The 27,754-nt window shown below is 34.7% G+C and overlaps 1 protein-coding gene across 8 annotated transcripts in view; it reads left to right on the forward strand.

Annotated features, from left to right (window-relative positions):
• Cdh18 (cadherin 18) overlaps positions 1-27,263 on the forward strand; it is an 834,629-nt gene extending 807,366 nt beyond the window's left edge. For 6 of the 8 annotated variants that reach the window (XM_029544026.1, XM_029544030.1, XM_029544027.1 and 3 more), the window contains 3 exons: positions 9,197-9,314; positions 21,841-22,092; positions 26,766-27,256. In XM_029544026.1, coding sequence (XP_029399886.1) covers positions 9,197-9,314; positions 21,841-22,092; positions 26,766-27,256 — 861 coding nt within the window. Of the gene's footprint in view, positions 1-9,196; positions 9,315-21,840; positions 22,093-26,765 lie in introns of all 8 variants that reach the window. The other 2 variants (XM_021208160.2, XM_021208161.2) reach the window with 2 other exon arrangements.
• Positions 27,264-27,754: the final 491 nt, after the last annotated feature.

Raw genomic sequence — 27,754 nt, forward strand, 5'->3', positions numbered from 1 at the left:
GTATGTGTGTGTGTGTGTGTGTGTGTGTGTGTGTGTGTGAGAGAGAGAGAGAGAGAGAGAGAGAGAGAGAGAGAGAGAGAGAGTTTACACTGTAAAAAACCTCTATGCAATATGGGATGAGGAGAGAAAATAAGAGACAGAGACAGAGGCTGAATAAACTTTGGCCTCCATTAAAAGAGATACAAGTGAAGGATAGCTGGAGTTGCCGAGGCAAACAAACCGGTGGGAGTAAGTATGCATCTTACAATCTTACATGGACTGTGACAAAATAACTCACAGCCAAAGTGAAGTGCAGGGATTACCTTGGTTGCTGTGACTCATGAAAACTAATGCATGGCTTATTTGGGTCTTCTTAGAGACCAGAAGAGCGTCAGAACAATAGCGTTCTTGTTCTCAGGCAAGGCATAGAAATCGATTGAGTTTCACAGAATTACTTGGTGCCTCAATTTCACATTAGCATCACAATGGAGAATTCCAGGAGTTTTCATATCTCCTAAGTCATAAGATTATGAGATAGGATTCCTAACTTCTTGCTATATGGCCCCTTTGCTACAGATCCAATTGCTTACTGTGTCTACTGGGTGAAATGCACTTCTCCTGTGTATAGCAACACAGTTGTCTCACAATGTAATCAGCTGACACACATCAGTGCTTTCAGCAGATTTGGCTGGTAGTTACAGATATAGGTGTTATTCACACTTAAAGGGAAATGGTCAGCGAATAATATGTTTTTTTGGAGCTTGCCTTTATAATTACCACCTACAGGTAAATCCAGGGAGGGATTACGTGTCAAAGTCCTGCATCAAACAAGCTAAGTGCTACATGGTTCCATCAAAATGAGTTCATCACTCAAATTTAATTAAAAATTTTGACACTTACAAAGAAATGATATTTGTTCTTCCAAGTGGATATTAGGGAAGATCAACAGTATTTTCTGAACATAAACACTGTTTATGCATTTTTAATATGGAGAGGAGGATATAGAGATATGTGTTTAGTCTAAAGCAAACAAGTTTTAGACTCACAGAAATATAGAACCAGAAACCATATTAATATTTGCTGGTGAGTAAAGAACTGAGAGAAACAACAGTGCTATTGTGACCAATACCCAAATATTATGTAATTGATTTAGGATGATACAAATGTTCTGGGTCAGGTCCTTATCAATTCTAAAATATGTGTTGACATTGTTTTCTAAGATCTCACTTCTAAGGGAAAGAGGAAAAAACTACATGAAACATTCAGGTGTAAATTTGTGTAACTACAGATAATCCTCAGGTAAAGATGAATGTAACAATGTATCCATAACACAATCAAAGGAAGAATACTACTGTGATCTGATGATGCTTCATGAGAAAATGTAAAACCAATAATAAAAAGGGAACTTTGAAACTATGTGATGGAAACAGCCATAAGTTATATATTCCATAACATCTTTTGAAGTAATGAATCAAAGAAAATCCCATACAATGCAAGCTCTCATTACAAATAAAACACAAAATTGTTTAAAATAAAATGAAAAAATAACAATACTATTCTAAAAGTATGAGGTAGACAGCGTATGTATAGAGCCAACTAAGTTATTAGTAATAGAATATACAATGTAAGGATCAGTTTTAGGCTCAGCATGTACAGAGTTTTGTGGCCTAAGAAATTCCATTGAAATAAATGAATAAGGTGTTGTACAACAGATTTCTAACACACCTTAATATAGTTATGGAAAATAATAAAAACTCAAAATATAGACAAATATGTATATATATGTACACACACACACACACACACACATATATATATATATATATATATATATATACAATCACAGAAAAATAAACTTTATCAAATAAAATATTTGATCTAAAGAGGCATATTTCATTATCACTATAAAATTTGAACAAAAAGTAGAACTCAGTGTTACATTTAGATATTCAATGTTTTAAGTGCGAGAAGAAATATATACAATATTATAAACAGAAATAAACAGATCACATGGAAGTCATGGGATGTATCTCAGCCACGGATATTATATTCACATATCAATTTGACATTGATACTGAAAATAAAGCTTCATGATTGCCATGCTTTATGTAATGCGAAATACACCACTGTCATGTGATATTAATGCACGTTTTCAACTATTTGCAAAATGTTTACCAAAGTTTTACTACTGGCTAAACTAAAAAAAAAAAAAAAAACTAAATATTAGAAAAATATAGTTCTCATTATTATCATAATGAAAGTTTTGATGAAACTAAGAATAAGGTTCCAAAAATACCATCTGGCATATATTACCAACTGTTCTTATTCCTCATAAAAATAATACTAAAACCTAATAAGAATATTAAATTAGAAAGGGGTGCACATATAACATATAAAATATGTAGAAATTGTTACATAGTAAATGAAAAAATTTTAATTTCAGATTTGTATTATAGAAAAAATCGAAACAATAAAAAGTAGGTTAAGCATTCACTTTTGATGCAACAGAAAAGAATGAATTAATCTATGTGACATAGTAATGAAAATTTATTCATGAGCAATAATAAATGGAATGGAGCTAAGCCTTCTCTCTCGAGACAAAAAAAAAGTGCCCATAGAAAGAGAAGATAAGAAAACTAAAAAAAATAAAATACAATATCTAGAATATTAAAGGAGAAATAATCAGTATTTTGATCAAATGTTGGTCAAATAATCAATATTTGTATAGAATTCTGGTAGTAAATAAAAATGATTTTATGTAGGACTTTGAAAATTTAGAGGATTTTTTTTGGTGTTTTGTTTTGTTTTGATTTGATTTGTTTGGTTTTCAAAAGGTATCCCAGGAACACTGACTATTATTTTTTGTTAACTCAATGGATTGCTTATCCATAGCACTGTTCTCAGAGGGAATGACAACACAAGAACTGAAAAATATTACAGCATCACTCATCCTTTAATAACATCAGTAGACAGCATTTGATATTAATGTTCATTGTTCTACATAGAGCTAGTCACCTTTCTGAATACAGACTGAGGTGTCAAAAATGGTACACTGATAAACAAACAAAGGTGAAAGAGCAAACTAACATTGAAAAAATCATATCACTCAAGGAGGAAAAGCCAAAGCATCTAATGAAGGTGAGCATAATCAGTATTTTCTAAGAATATAAGCCAAAGGGTTATATGTAAATATAAATTATAAAACAGCTTTATACATCTGCCAAATAAACTGCCAATGAAAAACTCTACATCGACTACAACTAAAACAGTAAGAATGAATGTAAAAAGCAAAGATTCCCAGAAAAGAAGGGACCCTTATTATCATCAAGTATTCCTAAAAATTGCAATCTCTAAGACTCAGATATGTATCACAATAAAATTTTATTTGTTCATTTGTGCTATACTCTGATATGTAAAAGAAATAAACAGAAACAGTCTGTTGATTTATAATTCACTTCACAAGGGAATATATCAGATATTTTAAGGATAATTATAATTAACTCTATATTAGATATAATTAATTATGTATTTATATATAGTTTACCTATATAAATATTTCAAAAATATATGCATATATACATCAAAGGGTTATATATTTATTTATATATTATGAAAATTTATGGATTACATTATTTTAGAACATATAATGTGTTATATATTTATATATATTACTATATGTTAAAAGTTTACATACCTAGATAATTATATACACTATTGATAATATATAGAAATATATTATATGTATATTTCTTTATTTTACATTTGAAACAGGGTCTTGTTCTTACGTTCTTGCCTCTCTCTCACATCTTGCCCCCTTGCTCCCCTACCCTTTCCCCCTCTCTCCATGTGGTCATGGCCAGACTCTGCTGTCTATTCTCTCCTTCTCTCTGCCTTTCTCTGCCTCTACAACTCTCTTAACCCCCTTCTCATGCCCTAAATAAACGCTATTCTATACAAAACAAAACAAAACAAAACAAAACAAAACAGAAACAGGGTCTCAATGTATAGCAGTGGGTGGGTTAGAACCCGATAAAATTGTCATGTGCCACAACTCCAAACCCATATGTACATGTATATATTTTAATTAGATAAATAACTGACTTCTTAGGTTGTAAAATCATTTAAAAATTCAAAAATACAGTTTGTTTCTCCAGCACATATGTGTTTGCTCATAGTCAAAATTATATCCTGTTTGCAGCATGAAGAAATGATGCCAAGTTGTTATTGCTTTATCAGCTCATGTGACTGTGCCTAGAAAAACTGGTCGTGGCTGGATTTCTGATTCAGACTTTCCCCACTGTGCCCTGACTCTGCAAGTAGAAGTTCCCTTCACCAATACCTTCGCGACATCTCTCCTATCATGTCATTGCTAGTCTCTTAGTTTTTTGTAATGAGGTTGTGTTTTAGATTTTATTTTGTCTTACTTATTTGCTTTCATAAAGCCGATTTCATACCAGTATGAAACACTTTAGTTAATGCTCCACACGCTGCTACTGATCTGTTTCTTTTTCTTGTTGCCCGTAAGTTTAATAAGCCTGGATGGCTTCCATTTGAATGTTAACCCTACACTATTTACATCCTTACATCTATTCAAAATGTGGAAGTCAAGAAGAGGTGGGTGAAGGAGGGATATGACAAAAATCAAATTTCCAACTAATAAATCTACTTTTAAAGTAATTTTAATAATGTCAAACTCAAAATGAGAAAACACAGGTAGTAATTGTCTTTTTGATACAAACTTTGTTCATTCATCTAAGGTGATTATCTCCAGCTGCATCTCTTTCCTGGGAATTCAATGCTGTTTTTGATGTTTAACATGTTTTTCAACTCTGGTACTCAAGTGAATTTAACATTCTGGAGAAAAATATTATTTTTAAGTATAATCGTCAGTGTATTTAAACAAACCATCACTGATCATTTTGATCTCCACGATTGTCCCCTATCAGGAGAAACTCTTCCAGATCTTTCTGTTTCTTCTGTTGCATTCTGAAACTTAATGTAGTAGGATTTCTGATGGAATGTCACAAATTTTGTCTCTGAGTTAAAAATACAATAACATTTAAACTTTGAGTTCCGTAATAAATTTAATGAAGCCTGCTTTTGTTTCTCTTGAAGGAAATAACACCTACATCTATTACTTGTTTATAAGTTTGAAAATAATTCTATTAATGTTTTGAGCACCTAAGCAAATCAGACTGTTGCTATGGTAGATAATGGTACTTTTTGAAGATCTAAACATGTACAATATCAGCACTTAGGTCAGAATAAACACCGTTATAAATAACAGCACAGAAGTACTCCAAGTTCATATGTCTTATACTTCTGAAAATATATTTATATAATTTTACTGAAAACCACATTAAACAGAAAGTCAGGTGTGTCTGAAATTTAGAGTCAATTCCTAAACTACAGAGAATCCATAAGAATTTATATTTGCCTACACATGAAAGTTTTCTTTTACTCATATCAAAAATGCTATGTCCTTTTTCCGATTCATTAAAGGTAGACTCAGAGTTAGATAACATTTTCATCTCTTAGCTAAGAATGTAGGTCTGATGGTAGCATGCTTGTCTGCCTTCAATGGAACCCTCAGTTCTATCTACAGGTCAGCATTAATTAGGTGGGATGTCAAATGCCTGTGATCCCTTCACCACGGGGGAGGAGACAGGAGGATCAGAAGTCCCAGGTCATCTTATATCAAAGGGTAGAAATTCAGGATGAGCTAGTCCATATAAAAGACTTTATCTCAAATTATCATCCCTTTATTACTTAGCACAGGCTCTGTCACATCACATAATTTTTTATCAATTATATAACATTGTATGAAAAGTGCAACACGTTTCATTACAGATTTACGGTCTATCATAATTCAATTCATTTAACCCACAAGAGTTCGTACTATTATAAAACAAGCTTATGTGATCTCATATAGAATTTGAAAACAGAACAAAATCACTGGTTACTTTAAACAACCTACTATGTGTTTCTGAGCACTTCAGTTTTAAGGTGAGTCCTGAGGACAGTGTGCTTGACAAAATGCCAAGACAGCAGGTGACCGTGTTGCTTATCCAATCATGCTGCTTAGTACCAGACTGTAGTAGACTGTGACAAGCATCACATCAAAGTTCTGTCACTGGTGCTGAAGTTAGCAAGGAAAAATCTAAAACTGTGTTTCCAAGTAGCAACTTTACATGAATATATAATTGTTACATTGAATTTTTTCCGAATAATTTACTCTCACATCAATACACTATGCCCAATAAATTTTTATAACTAGTAACATTTATTTTTAGATATTGTCAAATTTTCTCAGTGTGTATTGACTTGTAATTAGCTAATATCAAGTTGATTCCTACATTTTCAAAAGGTGGACCATCTTTGTGTCTTTCTGTCTGTCACATCAAGCTGAATTATCAAATATATTGTGCATTAATCAGTCTTGTGTTTTATGACTTTATTTGTGTGAAACTAAGAAACAGTGAGAGTCAAACTAAAGCTGTTAGAGATTGCACCTAACAAACAGTCACAGAAAGAGAAAGTGCCAGTGACACAGCAAATAAAATGACCTTGAAAAGTTTGATTGTGGAGAACTGTCAATTGTCTAGACATGTGCTGTGTTTATATATTCTAAGATACCTAACAAGAACTATTCACATATTTTAATAAAAATATGATGAAGTAATGAATACAGAGAATTAATAAAAATGAGAAGTAATAAATACAAAGGAGAGGGAAGCATGAAGATAAAATTAAGTTAAAAAATTTAAATATGCTTGCGCTTAACCATCATAATTGCTAGAGTATGAGGCACAAAGGACACTTATAAGCATGATGTTCTATTCAGCTGTCACTTGCCCCTTGGATGACACTGGAGGTCGTTTCAAGCAAACAGTTGCAGTTAATGAGGTCTCTGATCTTGCTTTCAGGAAAGTAGAAAAGATGCTTTAAAATTATATAACCAAATAGACCGACAGAAAACACAATACAACTAATTACCCCAGAATTACCCAATAGAAGCTCAGGTTTGTAAGAAGATTTAAAAAGAATCGAACTTTGTTTTATAAGTTTATTTTAAAATGAGTAGAAAAATTATTATAGTCCCTATGAATTTAAGATAAACTTCTGAGTTGGTCTAGATGAATTGTTCTTTAACAATACTTCAAAAATTCTGAATTAGGAAGCAATTTGCATATATCTCATAATGTTATAAAACATTGCAGGGACAGTAGAATTAAAAAATAAAGATTCGCTGGGCGTGGTGGCGCACGCCTTTAATCCCAGCACTCGGGAGGCAGAGGCAAGCGGATTTCTGAGTTCCAGGCGAGCCTGGTCTACAAAGTGAGTTCTAGGACAGCCAGGGCTATACAGAGAAACCCTGTCTCGAAAAACCAAAATAATAATAATAATAAATAAATAAATAAATAAATAAAAAATAAAAATAAAAAAATAAAGATTCGTAACAGCTGAATACCAAGGGTATAAGATTAGTTTTGAAAACATGATGAAAGAAATGTATTTATGCATGTTTGTTTATGTGCATACAAATGTGCGTGGGGTGTGTGCATCCCTGTGTGTATGCTGGACATTGAGATATGCAATGTAGCATTTGAGTATATTTAACCCTGAAACTGATTTGAAAATCAGACGTGATTTTCACTTAAATTATATTAAGAACTGATGTGCAGAGAATGCAAGTGTATTACTCAGTTGACACACTATTTTGAACTCTATATGAAGCGTTTTGCACATTTGAGAAAAACAGTAAGATTGCTTTGATTCTCTACCAGCACAATTGTCTACTTGGTGTCAAACGTCAAAAGGGAAGAGATCGATTTGGAGAAGTAGTTGTGTTTAGGATGGGAAGGAAAAACAACAGGATGAACTTTCCGCTCTAAAGTAAATACTTTGGAGTGAAATAAATTAGGAAAGCAAGATAGAGATTTCTTTCTCTACAAATCAGGAACAGGGACTTGAGGAATGAATAGCTTCCCACTGAGATTGCAGAGGATGATGGCTGATGGCAGAGATGTGTGTGGAGGCCTAAGCATGTCCCACTCCAATACTATTATACACTGCCTAAGGACATAAAATCATGCTATTATTGTTTCATTCTCTTTTTTTTTTTCTGTTTTTTCTCTAAGTTATCTCATTTATCAGCCAATGGTCTCAGTACAAAGAGAGGTTTTTGATTTTTCACTGTGTTATATTTTACATGTGTTATTTCTTTTGTAAAACATCTCGATATGGAGAAACCATATTATTTTTGCATTTTATGTTTTTCTCTTGTGAAACATATTGATATTTTTAAAATATCATTAGTTTTGCATTTTGCATAATCTACTCTGTCAATAGAAGGTATTTTAGTGTTTTTCCTATTTAAAAACAAATATATGTGAGCAACCTGGGTGATTTTAACACTAATATTTTTAAATAAGAGACATCATATATTTTTGTTTGAGTATTTATCTTTAAGGCAGTATTGGCCAAGGTAATTAGAATTTGTATTCTCTCCTTTGTTTCCCTTTACTTGTTGCTAAACATGTGTTAATATCAACTGAGACTCCTTCCTGTGTCTGAGCCACCACAGAGGACAAACTGCATCAGCAAATCACTGAGAGTTTTTGGTAGCCTGCACCACTGTTACAGAGGCTGCATTTCACAGTTCATGGGACTCATTGTTCTCTCATATGAAGTTTAGGGCCTGTACTGTGGTTTCTTGCTTCACCTGAATTTAAAAATGGGGACTTTATTGTTTTTACATTAATGTACAGAGACGAAACTATACAGCAATACTCTACTATCTGGACACTGTACTGCCCAGACACTGGAATGCTATACTTATGCAAAAATGCTTCCTGTTTTCAAAAGAGAATGTTCCAGCAAAACTTTATGGCTGATTATCCCCAAGCTATTGTGAGTCACAAATAAATAAATAAATAAAATAAGCCCCAAGGTATCATGGGTCACAAAGAAAATAGATGGTTGTACCATGATGTAATAAAGCATGGGTATTTATAAATTAAACTAAATGTCTTTTCCTAAAACCAATTGGATGAAAAAGCAAGTTAATTGGTTCTTTGATGTGTTTAATTTTAAACACTTGACTTGCCAAATAGATCTTTAAAATCTGTTAATTACAGCGACTAAAATGACAGTATAATTAAAATCATGGGAATAAACAAATTAAACTTACGGTTAGTGTGTGTCTTTTCTTTAGGTTATCCACACCATCACTGCCACTGATAAAGATGACTTTGCCAATGGACCAAGATTTAATTTTTTTCTTGATGAACGCCTGCCCATGAACCCAAATTTCACACTTAAGGACAATGAAGGTGAACACCACTATGTCTTCTTGATCTATGTGTTTTCTGTTTTGACTGAGAGAGTACAGACATGATTAGTTTCGCTTTAGTCCTCTACACACACGAACAGCTTGGAAATTGGCATTCAAACTCAATGTGATGTTAATGTGTTATGATCTGTGAATGTCTTGTATTTAAAATTGAGCCGTACAAATAACAGTGATTGAATTTACTCAGAAGCATTCCTTTAAGAAAGAGATACACACCCAGTGTGCTCATGGGCAAATTTGAAGAGAAATCTTAGCTGACAGACATGTTTATGATTACCCCTAAACTGCTAAAAGGCAAAGAAAGTATTTTTAAATTAGAAAAAAAAGTGAGAAAAATATGTCCCAGAGAAGGTCAGAAAGCCAGATGTCATGTTGGAAATTATCGCGCATTAGCAAAGCTATGAAGAAGTGATATGCAAATTGTATTTCCTCTTCTTATTGTGCATATTTGCTAAAAGATGGACAGAAACTATGCATAAATGTTGGGTAATTTTCTAGTTATTTTTGTTTAGTCCTCTGTCTTATATGGAGAAACAAAACCCAGCATAGTTAGTAACTATGGAAAATGTATCTTTGTTTACATGGTCTGTCCATTGATTCCTCCCTGTCGACAAGGCCCTTATTTGCTTGTTGAGGAGACTATGAATGCAATTAGTAGATGAAATTTTCTAATTAGCACCCTACAAATCTTTTTGTGGATTGCTTGAATATACTATGGTCTGCAATTTACCACTTGGCAGAATCCTAGTGACTGACAATCACACGACAGTCTTATAGGGAGCATGTGTTCCTTTCTCTGCCTACTCGGAACAAACATGAAACACATAAATAATTCTGGGAAGAACTGAGGAGTGGGTTGAGTAGCACAGTAAAGTGTGTATATATTCTGTTTATTTAATTAAAATAAATATGTATACAAAATGGCACAATGGTATAATTAAAGAGCAGCAGTGATTATTTTAATTTCCACACTAATGATGTAGCTAGCCATATACGTCTAATAAGTTTTCCAGTGTAGATGGAAAATCATCTAACATATTCATTGATTGTAAGTTGGGAATGCTCCGTGTCAGGTTCTATAATGTGTGGTTTGGTTTTTCTTTTCTTTTTTCTTTTTTTTTTTTTCCAGTAGTACATTCAGGATCCATTTCCTGCTGTTTCTAATACCTACCACTACTGCCTTATTTGGGGTTTCTATTCCTACACAAAACATTGTGACCAAGAAGCAAGTTCTGGAGGGAAGGGTTTATTAGGCTCATACTTCCACATTGCTGTTCATCCCCAAAGGAAGTCAGGATGGCAACTTAAATAGGGTAGGGACATAGAGGAAGGAGCTGATGCAGAGGCCATGGAGGGATTTTACTTACTGGCTTGCTTCCCCTATCTTGCTCAGCTTGCTTTCTTATAGAACCCAAGACTACCAGCCCAGGGATGGCACCATAAACATTGGGCCCTCCCATCAATGATCACTAATTGAGAAAATGCCTTACAGCTGGATCTCATGGAGGCATTTCCTCAAGGGAGGCTCCTTTCTCTGTGATAACTCCAGCTTGTGTCAAGCTGACACACAAAACCAGCCAGTACAACTACATCACTGAAATGGTAGTAAGAATAAAGACAGTGGTTGATGTGCTTAGATATGACACTTCTTCTGTCATTTGGAGTGAGAATCAAGTCTTAAGCATATTTAAACCAACTTAAAGATTTAGAAATGAGTACTTTAAAATTTTTCATAGAACATGGACTGTGAGATAGAAAGCAATCATATTTATTTATAATAATTGGGTAAAAACCTTAAGATTGAGGGATAATATATTATAGTGAATTAGTTATGCCAGTACTATACTCTTTAAATACTACCTCCTGCCCAGGTTATATGACTCAGAAGACAATCTTTCATAGATTCTTTGAACTGTGTAATCTTCATGCACCCAATCTCTTGCACATCATCCCTATTCATCCTATAATGCCAGGGAGAACTGATGTGCATCAGAATTTATACAGCTTAGTGGAACATATGTGAAATATATGTTTGTCTTCATTCAGAAGCACTGAATGAAGCCTTCTTGGAGCACTCATACATGATGGCATGTTAGCACGGTACAAGAACATGAAGATAGACCCCCTCTACAGTAACTGATTAGTCATTTAGTTAAGTCCTATAAGAACCTATAAATCACTTGTGAATCTTTATTTAAAAGCTTATATGTGTGTGTGTGTGTGTGTGTGTGTGTGTGTGTGAAATCATCTGAGACAGATATTATAGTAATTCTGGGATTTTAAATAAGTTAATAAGAAGTAATTAGGCTCCTTGTACTGGGTAAAAGGATCTTCTTTTGTCTGTATCATAGTAAGATTCCTGTTTCTTATGAACTCCATTCTGAATAACATGATTTAATACAGTGCTCATGTTTTCTTTGCATGTGTTATAACTCATTTTATTTCCTCATTAATTTGGAATCTACTAATTTATCTGGAAGCTGAAGAACTAAAATTGTCAAGAACGCTTCATTTCATTACTAAAAGTTATCTGGGCTTCCCTAGCTCTCATTACTCACAGTGACACATGCTGGGAATATTCTGAAAGAAAACACCAGCATGGAGCTAATGATCTGGTAGGGAGGCAGGAGGTCTGTCAAAGAAAATGTGTTCCAAACACTCACTGCTTTGGTTGGTGGCCATTTTTTTTATAATAGACATTCAAGACACTGGTGAATCGTGACTTTTTTTTTTTCATGTATTTTCTTGGACATGTCCATATTAAGAGTTCTATTGTGGATATCAGCTTAATCTAATCATAGGAGCTCTTGCAGTGTGGCATAAATCTACTCAAGATGAACAGATCTATTCACTTCTGATTAGGACGCTGTCTTTCAACAGTAATAAACAGCTGATTAAATTCCTAGCCTTCACTGTGGAAGGGATTGAAACATCCAAACTACAGCACTTAGAGATGCTTCCACAGTATTCATCTCCACGTATAAGAGTCTCTGCTTCCTCCAAAAACCAAAGATCTTCACATGAGTCCTGTCAGAAGGCACGTGGAGAAGATTCTATTGGTATCTCTTTTCTCTGTCCCCTAGACATCTGGAGCATTTTACTGGGACTTTACTTGTGCCGTGACTGTGACTGTGCTGCTAGAATCATTGGCAGTCACCTGGACAGACAGAGTGAGCTGTTCTTTGCTGTTCTCTTATCTTCTTCAGCTCTCGGCTAGATGCCCCCAAAGTAATTTCCAATTGATCCTTCCACTTTGGCAGAAACTCTTCAGAGAAAACCGGTCACACCCAGCTGAGATCTTTTATTTCCAGGTGGAATGCCATCCCTGCAAACGTTCCAGAGCCGTCACGGTTGCTCCGTCTCCAGGGTGTAATCTAGATTCCTTAGAGGTGCCTAAGAAAAGTCACAGGAGGTAGAACAAATAAATCACTACTTGCTATCTGTCAGCTGTTCAGATTTCTTCTTCTCTGGAATCTTAATCTGCCTGACTATCTTGCTGTTCTGGTTCCTTCACCGCTAAACAGACACCTGTTCCCCATTTTCAAGGTTCCTTTTTGTAATCAGTGGACCACAGTTTGGCTTAAACACACATTTCTGATTGTCTCTACATTGCTTTATTTAAAAAGGCCCAAAGAAACCTGGGTATAATTTTATTAAATCGGATGGATATTAATTCAGCATGGAAAAGAAGATATTGTTCAGTGATTACCTGTCCTTGTTATGATAGCCTATCGCATACTCCTAACACAGGAAAATCTTTGATATTTAGAATATAATTGTAATCGACTCAGAAACTTATCAAAAATTTGGAGCAACACACAGATCTCCAAAAGATCTGAAAATTAGGATGGACCATAGAGTGCTATCAAACTCACATCAATGGGAATAAGAGACAGTTCATTACTGAGCCACATATAAATGACCATGTCCTAGGAACACAGCCTTAGGTTATCCCAGCTTTTATATTCCTATATGGTAACAGCTTCATGAAAATTTTATAATAACAGAGCAACAATGATTAAGAATTAATATCTACAAATACATTAATGTAAACATCTGTTATGGTATTACAGAACTGTCAGAAATTCGGAGCAAGAAGTCTCAGAGGCATATATATATATATATATATATATATATATATATATATATATGTATATATTTCTTTACAGTGCTAAAATATAACCTGAAGTGTCTGACTCAGACCCTAAAGCATTCTACCTTCTTCACAATGAGTAAAGATCTAATATTTTGAGCAGCCACTGTAAAATATTCTGTAAGATTCATTCTAGAACCTTTACTTTATGGCAGTTTTGTCATCTGTGCTACATTCCTTAATGTGAACTCAAAGTTCCTTGCTTCTAATGCCCAGTTACTATTGTCACTTTTATCAACCTGATAACAGTTCTTTTTCCTCACCATCCAGTGTGCTCAATAGGCATCCTGTAACCTAAGGTGAACATCGACAGTCTCTATATACTACATGACCAGCTCTCTTGAGAGACTACATGACCAGCTCTCTTGAGAGGAGTAAATACCTGAAAGCTCTGGTAGACAATTGCAATGGTAGCTCATCACCTCAGAGCAATCCAAATTTTCATTTCAATATTATATATTTATGTATATAATAACTTCAAAACATAAAAGAAGTAACATTTTGAAAAGAATATCTTTATAAGCTGAGAAAGCCTCCAACTTTAAAGATGAGGAAAGAGTACAAATGTACAGATAATAAATTTAAATTGTAAAAAAGAAAATAGAGTGGACGGGGTTGAAATAGTCTTTTGCAAATTAGAAGCAGATAATCAGTAGTAGTTTTTGAGGCAGGACTCAAAAAAAGAAAAATCCCTCTCTTACTACTGGGGAGAATACGTTCTCCAGTATATACCCTCAATGCTCAAAAAATGCAATATCTATATATGAGCTCGCATAAAGTTCCACTATAAGAATGTACTATGCCATCAAGACAAACTTAAGATAAATATGCTTTTACTTATTTAAAAACTAATTAATACTCAATATGTAATTATTCTGGATTACACAGAAACAATGGATTGAGCACAGGTTATAATCGCCTGCAGATAAAGAATAATAGAGTAGAAAATAAAAAATCTGTTAAATAAATGTGCTTAGGAATTTTTCAGTAAGTATGTGAGGACAGATTCAAAGCCACACCCACTCCTCTTTAAAAGCAAGGCCATGTGCACAGGCATCTCCTCTCCACTGACATTTCACACTGCTCTTCAGCAGGTGCCACTCCAGTTCTCACTGCACCAACAGTCAGCACCTCTCTTCCCTTCCCAGCTTGGAAAGAATGGTTTTTTTGTCTAAGAGAAAATCTGTTGTCAGCTCTTAGGTTAACACTGTTTGGCTCCTGCTGCTTAATCTTTGAAGTGGCATGTACTCCGCAGTGTGTCAGACAGCAGTGTAAGCTGTCTGGACTTCACCGCATTAAATCACCTGCTACTCCTGCTTCCGGGGGCCCTTGTTGGGTGGTTCAAGAAACCAGAATCCCATGAGACTTGATTTGCAATGCAAGCCAGCAAACTGACTGCAGAGAGAGCATTAACGTTGAGCTTGTAAAGTATTAGGAGTGTGATTTGGCCAGACAGAGTGATGCAGAGAACAGTTTTGAGCAAGGAGGTCTGCACAGGCGACAGAATGAATCAGTGTATGGAATGCTTAGAAAAACCTATCAGGTGAATGTTACATGGCCTTTCATCACTTGGGCAGACCTAATCAATTTGTTATCCTTAGGAAACTTTGAGCTACTCTAAACAGAAATTCACAGTATTCATCTGAAAAGTTTTTTTTTTTCCCTAGCACTCAATAAATGAATATGTATTGCATATATTAAGATAAAAAATGAATTAAGATAGTATATTAAATGTATTAAGATAAAATTATATTAAGATAATAAAATAAAAAATATATATACTTGGTCATGGCATATGATGCCCTCTTCTGATACCTCCGCACATAGTTATGCCCCAGGTATACATCCATATATACATGTGAAAATACATACAGATAATAATCCAAAAGGTAATTTAAAACATCTTAAAGAAAGCATAAAATTGTGGCAAGAAACGAATGAAACGTTTGTTGATTGACATCCAGGTTTTCCTTCTAGGACCTTCCCTTCTAACTGGTAAAATTTTAATTTTAACACTAAAATCACCCATCCATCAAATAAGTTTAGCTTCATAGTTTGGCAGCTTTAGTAAATAAGCTATAGCCAAAATATCAGGCAACACATCATTAAAGGATTAGGTCAGGGCTCTGTTTTTATGGACAGCTTTGTTGATAGCTTTTCTAATATGTCAGAGTAAAATAATATTCTAGTGTAAAGCCATCATTTACATTCCAGCTGTGGTGGGTCTGATCTGTTTAAGGAACTTCCTGCGGGGAGTTTAGAGACAAGGCTTTATTTAATGAAAACAGATTTGGCAGACTAAGTCCTAGGCTTAATTCTAACTGGAAAGTATATTCGTAAATCCTACAGATTTCAGCAATGAAATAGACCACCTATAACTTTGTACAGTGATATCTATGCAGTTTATAGTTTACTCAAATGAATTGTCTCTTTAAAATTTAAATAATATTCTATTTTATGTATATGTGCAGAGATACTTCATGCTACATTTTAGAAATTCCTGTTGTTCTCACTGCGTTTTCACTTTCGTTACTTAGCTTAGAACATGTGTGTCTCCCAGCACATGTATCATTGCTGGTAGTAAACACTGTTTCAAATAACACGGGCAATAGTATTGTTCTAATGAGGTTTTATGGTCATTTTCTAATAAATACCTAATTCTTTTACAATTCTCATATATATATATATATATATATATATATATATATATATATACACAATGGATTGGATAAATGATGTAATTATATTTTAATCTCAAAAATTAAAAAGAACATAAATTATTTTAAAACAAAAAAATACGCTGAAAATCATTATTCAATCATATTCACCCAACCTGTTATTTCCGAATCAGTATTTCATTGCTATCACATAACTCTTTAAGGAATTAATGAGAAGGAGGAAAACTGAGTCCTGCTTGATGAGAGAAAGTACTCACCCAATGGCAGGTGGAAAGCAAGAATACAGGAGAGAAGGGCACAGCTGTAACCCCTGAATCCCTCTCAGAAGCATCCTTTGGTCTAGCATGCCCTGTGTCCACAGGATGCTGACAGAGGCTTTACGACACTGGCTTCAGAAGACATTAAAGAACTAGGTTCCCATTTCTAATTTTTAAATTTTTGTATTACTATTTTTAAAAATTTATTTCTGCCTTCATTGTATTATTTTTCATTATCTTTGTAATATTAATTTTTCTTTCCAAAGATAAATAACGAATTGCTTATATTTTAAAAGAAAAGTATGATAATGTTTTGTGTGGGTACATGGCCCTGTATTAACTGTAAACTTAAAGGAGAAATTGCATATGGAATGATTCAATCCTGACTATGTAGCTTTTAATGTATCTTCTGATGTTTTTTCTTTCAAATTTCACAGAGCATTGGCATTGCAATATAGTCATTTTGTTTGAGACACGTTAGAGGCCCTTGGGAGCTTTTTAGCGCTTTTTTATATTTCTTTAGCATTGTCAGCTGCAGAACAGTCAATATCCCCATAGTTTTATTTTTGGCCTTCAAATAAGAACTCGCAGCTGGTGTTGTAATGTGCTTAATTTCGCCATCGAGCGTAAACATTTAAAATTCTGTTTTTATCCACAGGGTTTCAAGAAAACATTTAGTGATTTCTCCCATTCCTAAACAAAATAGTGCACACATAATCGCCTCTGAGTTACAAACCAAGCATTCAACATCCTCTAATGGATGCAGCAGCCACTGTGCCCTGCTGAGTCACTTAACTCCTGTCAAGGAGGAGCTGGGGCATGTTTTTATTCTACCTTGGCTCTCCTTTCCCCTAGCAGTCAAACCTCAGGGTCACCAGCTACTGACATTTATCGGGCTTCACCTGACAGAACTCTGCTGCTCTCTCTGGCTGTACACTTTCAGAGAGTGAATTCTGCAAAGTTAAACACTGTGCGGGCCATCTGACCCTGAAGTTGGAAAGTGTGAATTTCTACCATAGCGAGGAGGTTTAGTAGATCTTTTAGTATAAATAGAAAAAGACATCCTTTTGTTCTCTCAGAAGGTTTTAAGCATTGTCGACATGTGGCATTGTTTTTGTGCAGTAGTTTTTAATCCATTTTCCCATCCTGGAATTACTAACCCACGGTCTCTCACCTTTTATTCTATCACTCACAATGAGAACAAAAGGAAAGCTGGCTCATTCTCTATGAAAAAAAATCATAGTCACATAAAAACCATTCCATACATGTGTAATTTGCTTTCTGCTCCGAAGACATATTCAGTCCTATTTTACCTCATTATATTCATCTTAAAGAACGACAACAAGGCTGGGGTAATCTGCCCAACATCTATATAAAGGGGAGTTGAACATTTGAATAAATTTAAAGAGTAGAAATATGTGTTCACCATAAATGACTAAAGACTTTCTTTGGGGGTTGAAGATGTATTTTCTTCTGCCCTGTCTCAGCTATTTTTTTTAAAACCTCCTATTCCCTTTCCCCTCCCCCTGCTTATATAGGGTTGATTCCCCCATCAGCCCACCCACTCCTGCCTCAGAGTTCCAGCATTCCCCTACACTGGCGCATAGAGCCTCCACAGGACCAAGGGGCTCCCCTCCCATCAATGCCTGACAAGTCCATCCTCTGCTACATACACAGCTGGAGCCATGGGGGTCCCTTCATCTGTACTCTTTGGTTGGATATTGTTGTTCTTCCTATGGAGTTGCAAACCCCTTCGGCTCCTTCAATCCTTGCCCTAACTCCTCCATTGGGTCCCATTGCTAAGTCCCATGTTAGGCTGTATGCATTAGCATCTATATTCGTCAGACAACAGAGGCTCTCAGAGGACCACTATACCAGGCTCCTGCCTCAGCTATTTAATGCAAAAAGTAATAGCCTTTTCCAGGTATATATGGTTAATAAGTAAATGTGTCCCTTAGATTTCGTATTCCAAAATTTTAACAAAGTTACTTTTACTGATATACTCAGATAATATCACTATGCTATACTTATGAATTGTTTGGTATTTAGATTTTGTGTTTTACATTTCAGAACCCAAATGCTTCCTAACTCATCACCTCTTCATTCTCCTCCTTTTCTTCTGAAACCTGTCTATCGATATGACTGTGAGCTACGAACATGCTTGTCATGTATGAGTCCACATTCCTCTTTCTGCTTGTCATGTGCTGTTATAAACCAACCTGACTCACCTGGCTGGCTAATGTTTTCTTATTTTATCCTCTCTTGAATTAACACTCACATTATTCATGAGAAGATTTTCTGATAGCATGACATCTACTTTTTGGTTCATGTGTATTTGTATTTTCTTCTTAGTGTCTTATGTGCATTGTTGTATAGGCATATAATACTTCTATATAATTAATGGTCAAATAGACTAAAGATTTTTTTCACTATCATCACCAAAATGTTGATAAAAATCTTTAGCTGCACTGTAAGAATAGATATTTTCCTAACAAGAGTTTTCTTAATGACAGTGACAAACAGGGAAAAAAAAAAGATCCCAGAAATGCTACTTTACTATGTTTGATAAAATAAATGTTGGTAGGTTTCTAATCTTATTTGAAAGCTTTGTCTATCTATAAAACATGTGCTTGAAGTATAGTAATTAGTACATAATTTTGCAAAGCTATTATGAATCTAAAAGACAAATCATTAGATTGTTATGTTTATTTGGAATTTAAAGGTTTTTGAAGGGGAAGGATGGCAGATGGTCCAAGGATGTCCTTACAGGGTGCAAATGAGAGCACACTGATATGTTGGATGGTAGGGTGGAGTTTTGGCAGACAGACAAGTGAGGCCACAGGATGTTTTCAAAGCTAAATGAACCAACAGAGTCCAGAGTTGGAGCACTGACATTGGTGTGATTCTTGGGCTTTTGTAAAGGAGAAGGCAAGAGACAAAGAGGGAGTGACGCTTCTCCAAATATCCCAGTAGATTGTGCTGTGGAAGGATTGCGTTTGGTTAGTTCGTTTTAGTTTTAATTTTGTAATACATGACAATGTAATGAGAAACTAACAGAAGATAAGTTATTGATGAGTACTGTTTATATCAAAACCTATTATGTAAGAAAAGCTTTACAGGAAATCGAGATAAACTTGTGTCATGCCTGGGCTCTAATTGTTAAATTATGAATGCTTCTTACAGCTGCCCGAGAACCAGGGAATACTGGGAATATAAAATCCTACCTATTAATGTAATTGGATGGGGTTGTACTCAGCTGTCATCAGATAAATAACAAACAAAACTTAAATATTTGTTCTAATTAGAGATACATTACAAAGAATCTCAAATGTTTCTACTGCTATGTTGGGTTTGGAAAGATTGTTTTTATAGTCTTTTTTTTATGGGCCATACAAAATTTATCTTTAAGACTTCACTATAAAAAAAAAGACTATGGAATGACTAGCAATATGTATATATTCCTTTTGCATTCAAGATTTTTTTTTTAGTAATATATGTTTGATTTTTAAAATGAATCTTATTACGCATTGAAGATGTATCTAAAGAGTGTCTTATTTCAACTTTAATTCCATTTAGTTTACTAAAAGAAGGTTAGATATTAGAATCTACTATGTGGGGTTTTATAAAAATATGGAAAGATAGTATTTATGAAATTAATTCAAGAAATTATATCCAAACACTATGGCCAATAATATTGTCCATTGTACTACTTCTATTTTATGGGCTTCTATCATTACTGAAACAGAAGCTGAAAGACAGACATCCATTCTATAATACATTTTACTGTAAATATATTCATTAAAATAACACAAAATTATCAATTACAAAATATTCCTTGCACTCCAAAGCTACATAAATCAATGGATATTATTACTTTTAAAAGGTTTTGAATTTCACTGCTTCTAAGGCATTACAATATTATAACAACATCTCCACATAAAATATTGTACCCATGCCTGGGCATCCAACTTATTTAGCCTTGTATATTCATGTCTGAATAAGACATTTATTTGTATAATGATTAAAGAGTTCTTTTAAAGAAGTAAAACCAGTTTGTTGGTATTTCTTCAAGGAATGGTAGTGTATCTGCTGCAAACACAATTACCTTAATATATTCTGGAAGAAATTTAACAGTATCTGGAATTAGTTAAAAACTTTTTGCTCATCTAAATCTATACTGGACATGTACTCTCCTTGTTATTTTAAAATTCTGTGTCATTTTTTAAAAATTTTTATCATATTATGTGAGTTACTCAACACTCACACTATTGGATTAAAATGCCACTTTCAATATATATAATCCATTTTAGCTTACTTGATAGCTCTATATTATCTACATCAATATTTCTCTATTCATATATCTATACATTTATCATCTATTATTCATATATATATAATAATTTAACACCTGTCTTATATTTGAGGGTTTATATTTTTCCAACTTTGATGTTCTTTCTTATAGTTCAGAGTTTCTTGTTCAAATTCAGTGACTGTTCCATCAATTATATATTTTTGTGGCTCCAGTGAAGTACAGAATATCTCTTGTTGGGGCTCATTAGTCGGCTGTGCTAATAAGCCTTTCTAGGTGAGAGGCTATTGTTTCTTAAATTATCTTTTCTTTTAAAAAGTCAGAACTTTAGCTGAAAAACAAAACAAAACAAACAAAAACAAAAAAGTGAAATAGCTTTATGTCACCATTTCATAAAAGTTCTCCTGAAAATTCAAAGAACCATAAAATAGTTTCGATTTCTTTTGTTGCTAATCACATTTAACTGTAATTCTAGTGTTTATCCTCATCAAAAATGCAAACTATCCGGCGGTTCAGTGTTATGCTACACAGGGTCCACAACTAGGTCAGATCACTGAAGTCTCCCAACAGCCTACACAGCACCTTCCATTACTGTGGCGAACAGTGGGAAGGACTTAAATTCAGCTTGGTTTCCCTGTGCTCTCTCTAAACATTGTTCAGTAAGAGCCTTACTGTCTAGTCGTGGTGTACATACAAGATCAATGGAACGCAGGTGACCCTAGAAGTTTACTAAAAGAATAGAAATGCCTCCACAATCTCTCCCCACCAGAGTCTTTCTGTTGTAAAAGTTTCCATGACTCTCCACAGGCTTCATGCCGTGCACACTCGAACTATCAGCTACTAGGTCTATGTCCAAAATGTTTATGGTTTTAGCTTCTGCTCTTTCATTCCACTGCATTCCTCTTCCTGAAGTCGGATCTATTAACTCTTCAAATATGTCCCTCAATTTGAGAGTATGTGCTATTCTTTTAATCATTGCCCCTTCGTGTTGTATGGTCCACTTTATAAGCTAAACAGTTTACGAATATCTGTTGTGTCCGTGAAAGGAAACGTGAATCTTCCATGGCAGATTTACTAAGTCTATTTTGTTTTGCTTATGTCTGTCATAGATAACACAGCCAGCATTCTGACAAGGCGGAGGAGATTTAGTCGAACTATGCAGGATGTGTATTATCTGCCCATTCTGATCTCTGACGGTGGAATCCCCTCTCTCAGCAGCAGCAGCACCCTCACCATCAGGGTTTGTGCCTGCGAGAGAGATGGGCGCGTGCGGACCTGCCACGCAGAAGCCTTCCTGTCTTCCGCTGGTTTGAGCACAGGAGCCCTAATCGCTATTCTTCTCTGTGTTGTCATTCTTCTTGGTAAGCAACCTCAATTGCGATAAGTATAGCAAGTCTATGAGGGAGTTGAAGAGTAAGAAATCCGTATGTGGATATGAAACACTGCAGAACAGATTTTCCGGTGATGAACTTTCACAATGCTGAAACTATATAATACTTCGATATGGTGTCTGTCAGCCTACTTTGAGACAAGCTACAGAAAAATTCATGATATGTTGTGTTAAAGTCACATAACTTGTGAGGCTTATATATATATGCGTGTGAGAGTTTCATTTGTATCACGGGATACTGTACCTTGTAGATTATTCCCTGAATTTTGGGGAGGTTAACACTAGAGGAGCACTTTGTCCAAGTGACATAGCAAGAGAACATGTACAGAAAGGAAAGATGACAACTGTCCTGGGTACAGGTATATTGAGATTGTTAATAATAAAAAATAAATTTAGAAAGTAGGACAAAGGTATAGAAAAATAAAGAAATCCAGAAAAAGGAAAGGGAAGGGAAGGGAAGGGAAGGGAAGGGAAGGGAAAAGAAAGAAAATGAGTAACATAGAGTGTATGAAAATCAAAAACAAAAATGGAGACAAAGAAAATGAACAAATGAGTTCTACAACAGATCTACAGATGGCAGGAACAACTTAAAGGTTAAATAACCTGATTAGCAGTTATTAGTGACATTCAGTCACATGGCACATGGTGTTTCAATGCATTATACTAAGATGTGATTCATCACTGCATTAAGATTTTTTTCATTTAGACTGTTATGGTAATACATAGAATAAAAGGAAGCAAAGAAGGTCAGGCCTTTGACTTTGTGTACCTGTACTCATTGAACAATTGCTAATTTCTTTTTTTCCAATTTTTATTAGGTATTTACTTCATTTACATTTTAAATGCTTTCCCCAAAGTCCACTATACCCTCCACCCTGCTCCCCTACCCACCCACTCCCCCTTCTTGGCCCTGGTGTGCCCCTGTACTGGGGCATATAAAGTTTAATTGCTAATTTCTTTAGGCATCAAAAATGTATTTTTTGTCTTTAAATAATAAAAATGATCACACAAATAAACACACACACACACACATACACACACACACCCATACACACACACACACAAAGAGAAGCAAAACAAAACCAAGCAAGCAAGCAAGCAAACAAACAAACAAAAAAACCCCAACACAACAGTGGCAGCAACAGGAGCTCTGGATTGTCTAGAATTCTAGAGCATGTCAGAGAATCCAATGTGTGATTTTAACGTGATATCTTCAAAAACTTTGTTGTTAAAAAAAAAAAAAAGCTCTTCTGGGGAGACATGTTTTTTACTTTCATGTTTATTATCATCTAACTCTGCTCATGTCTTAAGACAAGCATCTTTATAGTGGTTGAAAGGTCTTGATATTCAGGTAATTTTGAAGTAAATTATGTTTTCACATTTTTTTATTATTTTGCCATCTTTCATTTCACAAAACAATATTTTATCACCCTCTATCAGCATATTTCAATTTCTAGGATAACTTGTACATTTGCAAATATTGTGTTATATACAGGAAGAATTAAATAAAGCTCTTTCAAATGTTTACAATTAAAATAAAAGGTTTTCAAAGATTTTGGAAAATACTATAGAATTATCATTTATGTCTTCATTTAAATAATCAACAATTTTAGTTTATAACTTTTATCAAATTGTTACCGTTCAGAAAATACAGGTCACAAGACATTATTTTGTCATCTGTAATTTAAAATATTTGCTAATCACACTAAATTCTCCAGGAAGATTGGACTATAGGGAAATTTCATCCTGCAACCTGAAATTGTAATAGTCAATCTTTAAAGTTAATCAAATTATGAAATGAATATGCTGACTTGCAAAATTAAGCCATTTATAATTGCAAACAGTTAAGCAGCTTTGTAAAACGAGTTCTGTTTTACATCAATAATTAATTGTGAGCTCAAGGTTATTTCTTGAGAGACTGTTCTCTTTATACATAAACAGAAAAATAAAATACCAACTAAAATAATATTAATGATAACCTTAATACTTCATAGTGCTTATTTCTGTGAGGCTGTAAAGGAACTTGTTTTATCATCTACTTATATTTTGTTTACATATAGACTGTTCACCAGATAATCATGTTTGATATCCACAGAGCCCAAATTTAAATGATGCACCTTCCTTTATTGAGTCATGTCACTTTGTTGCAAGCAGATTTAAAAATCTTGACTATTTAAAATAAATATTATTAATTTTTCACATAATATAGGTTGATCATATTCTTTTCTATTCCTAAGTTTATCCCAGATGTTCTCCACCTCCTGTGCAATTCTATATCCTCTCTCAATCTCTGTCTCTGCCTCTCTCCAACATACATCACACACACACACACACACACACACACACACACACACACACACCACATATACAGTTCTGTACAACTTCTCACAAATAGTGACTAGTTCAGGAGCTGAGAAAAAAATCTGACACTATTAGTGTCTTCAAGATTTTTAAGAGGATATGATTTTGGCATGACCATCCTCATACTGTTCAGTAATCTTGAATATTAATAAACAGTAATAAATAATTATACAATATAAATTATTAATAAATAGCAAACATTAATCAATTAGATTATGGTAGATGAGGTGGTATGAGAAATGCAATGAACTGAGAACACTCAAGATGGGGAAGGGAAATAGGGGGAAAGGAAGAATGTGAGAGGGAGTAGATGTCTGAGCAGTTACTGCCAATCTGTTCGCAATTAAACAATCCCAAGAGACTTTCAGTATCTGAGCTGGAAACTTCTCAATGAAAACTGCTATGACCAGAGGCTGCCAATAGTTTTGTGAAGCTAATCAAAATAATCATTTTGATTTCCACTTTATTTCTACCACATTCAATACCAAGATATTTTGGCATATAAAAGAATCAAGCAGACATTTAGCGATAAACACATCTGTGTTGATATCCATTGTAAGAGAGTGTGTTGTGACTCAGCACACAATAAAAACAAATTCAATCCACACAAGGGTTACGTATGAATCTGGGAACCTCCAAACAATACAAATGTGGGGATGATAAAAGAAATTCATGGGAAAAATAATCCAAAAGGCCAGTGCGAAGTCTACTTACCTAAATTTGTATTGCCTTGGCAGTAAATTAATAAATGAAGCAGAACAAATTTTCATGAATTTTTGTTGATAAAATATTGAACCACGGTGGCTGGAAAAATGTTTGAGCAGGTAATAGTAGTTTCTATCATTAAAAAAGACCTGGGTTCAGTTCCCAGTGCTACCTGTTGTCGCCATCTGGGACTCCAGTACTGGCGGAATCCACCACCATCTAGTGGCTGCTCTAGACACTGCATGCAGGTAGTGCACAGGTTTACAGGCTACGAAAACATTCATACACACAAAATTATACTAAATAAATTACTTAAAAATATGTAATATCAGTATCAAAATGTACCAGCATGTGTAGAGTGAATGTCTGGTGTCCATAATGTTCTCAGTACAATCCCCAGGACACTATAAACCAGGCATGGGAGAACAATCAGAGTCAAAGCATTCCTAAGAAGTGGGTAGGAGAATCAGGAATTCAAGATCATCCTGCCCTACAAAAACAAGGCTGAGGAGGCTTGAACCCCTTAAGAATATGCCTCAAAATTACTTAAATAACAATAGTAACAATAATCTCAAGTCAATAAGTCTTTGTAACTTTTTAAACTAAGAGAGTAAATGTAATTCACCGACTAAGAAAAGTAAAAATGAATTAAAACATGTCAAAAATACAACAAATTGTTGGAATTTCATGCTAGGTTGTACAACTAAAGTATACTTTCAAATATCCAAGGATAGTTTATAACATTAAACAAAGAAGGCCAATTCACTCCTTTGATTTATTTTATAACAATGTGGCAATTTGATATTGTATTTCCCAAGGACATACTATAAGATGACACACCCATATAATATTCATAATTCCAAAGACTGTGTGGGTTATTTGAATATCTTAATTTGATTTCCAGGACTTCAAAAATTTATTTGTCTCTTTAATGATTCCATATAATTAATAACTTTAATGATGACCTTAAAAGGATGGGCTTTTATTCATGGGATTTGATGGAACTGTTTAGTTTCACTTTCAAATGTCCGAAATCTTCTCAAGAACAATTAGGTACAGTACTAGTATTAAACCAGAAATGATTTTTTGGAAACACTTAAAAGCAGTGTTCTTAGAAATGCTCTTTGTACCATACCGAGTCACTAATCATCTAGCACAATGCTGCTTTGGTGGAAACGGTTTGTTCACCACTCAACCAAGATTCTGTGTAGAGCACTTAATGTCACCGGCTACAAGAATAGATGTTTGTCAAATATGAGTCTTACCTGCTAGGGCCCTTATCTAATCTGTTCATTTCGATTTTCTTCTCGGAGATAACTTGAATATGCCTGTAACTAGAAAGACAATGAATGTCAGAGATCATCAAAGCTACAATGATGCATTGAGTTTATCAGTGTAAACAGCCTCTGGGCTAGCCAAATGCTTGTGATATTATTCAGTAGCGGTGTGCAGATCAAGGTTGTGTTGCTACGTGACCCTAGCCCTAGAAGGTGTAGTAAATAGGAACTGGAAGGTACTTATAGCCAAAGCCGAAGTCCTCCTCTCTGTTAACTTCATCCTGTTTCCATTTTTCTTCAGCCATCGTGGTCCTTTTTATCACCTTGAGGCGCGGCAAAAAAGAGCCCTTGATCATTTCAGAGGAGGATGTGCGAGAGAATGTGGTGACGTATGATGACGAGGGAGGAGGGGAGGAAGACACCGAGGCCTTTGACATCACAGCTTTGCGAAATCCTGCCGCAGCAGAGGAGTTCAAGTACCGCAGGGACATTCGGCCTGAAGTGAAGCTCACTCCGAGACATCAGACATTGTCTACCCTGGAGAGTATAGACGTTCAGGAGTTTATTAAGCAAAGACTCGCTGAAGCCGACCTGGACCCCAGCGTGCCCCCTTATGACTCTCTTCAGACTTATGCCTATGAGGGCCAGCGGTCAGAAGCTGGGTCTATCAGCTCACTGGACTCTGCAACCACACAATCAGACCAGGATTATCACTACCTTGGAGACTGGGGGCCAGAGTTTAAAAAGTTAGCCGAACTCTATGGAGAAATAGAATCTGAAAGAACAACTTAGGGGGTTAACTTTTTTTTTTTTTCTTTCTTTCTTTCTTTTTTTTTTTTTTTTTTTTTTTTTTTTTTTTTTGAGCTATGTATAATTTGCTTCCTGACCAAGTGGAGATATGACCTCAATAGGACAAGGAAGTCGAGCCGAAAGAGTACTTGGAACTGAGCAAGCTGTACACAGCTCCNTGGAGACTGGGGGCCAGAGTTTAAAAAGTTAGCCGAACTCTATGGAGAAATAGAATCTGAAAGAACAACTTAGGGGGTTAACTTTTTTTTTTTTTTTTTTTTTTTTTTTTTTTTTTTTTTTTTTTTTTTTTTTTTTTTTGTGGAGCTATGTAGAATTTGCTTCCTGACCAAGTGGAGATATGACCTCAATAGGACAAGGAAGTCGAGCCGAAAGAGTACTTGGAACTGAGCAAGCTGTACACAGCTCCTGTAGAAACAAGTGCCCTTTTTATGATCAGACAAAAAATGGGTTATTTAATTGGAAGAAAGTCAAATATTAAAA

Source organism: Mus pahari, chromosome 11, assembly GCF_900095145.1.
Source record: "Mus pahari chromosome 11, PAHARI_EIJ_v1.1, whole genome shotgun sequence".
Classification (NCBI taxonomy): Eukaryota; Metazoa; Chordata; class Mammalia; order Rodentia; family Muridae; genus Mus; species Mus pahari.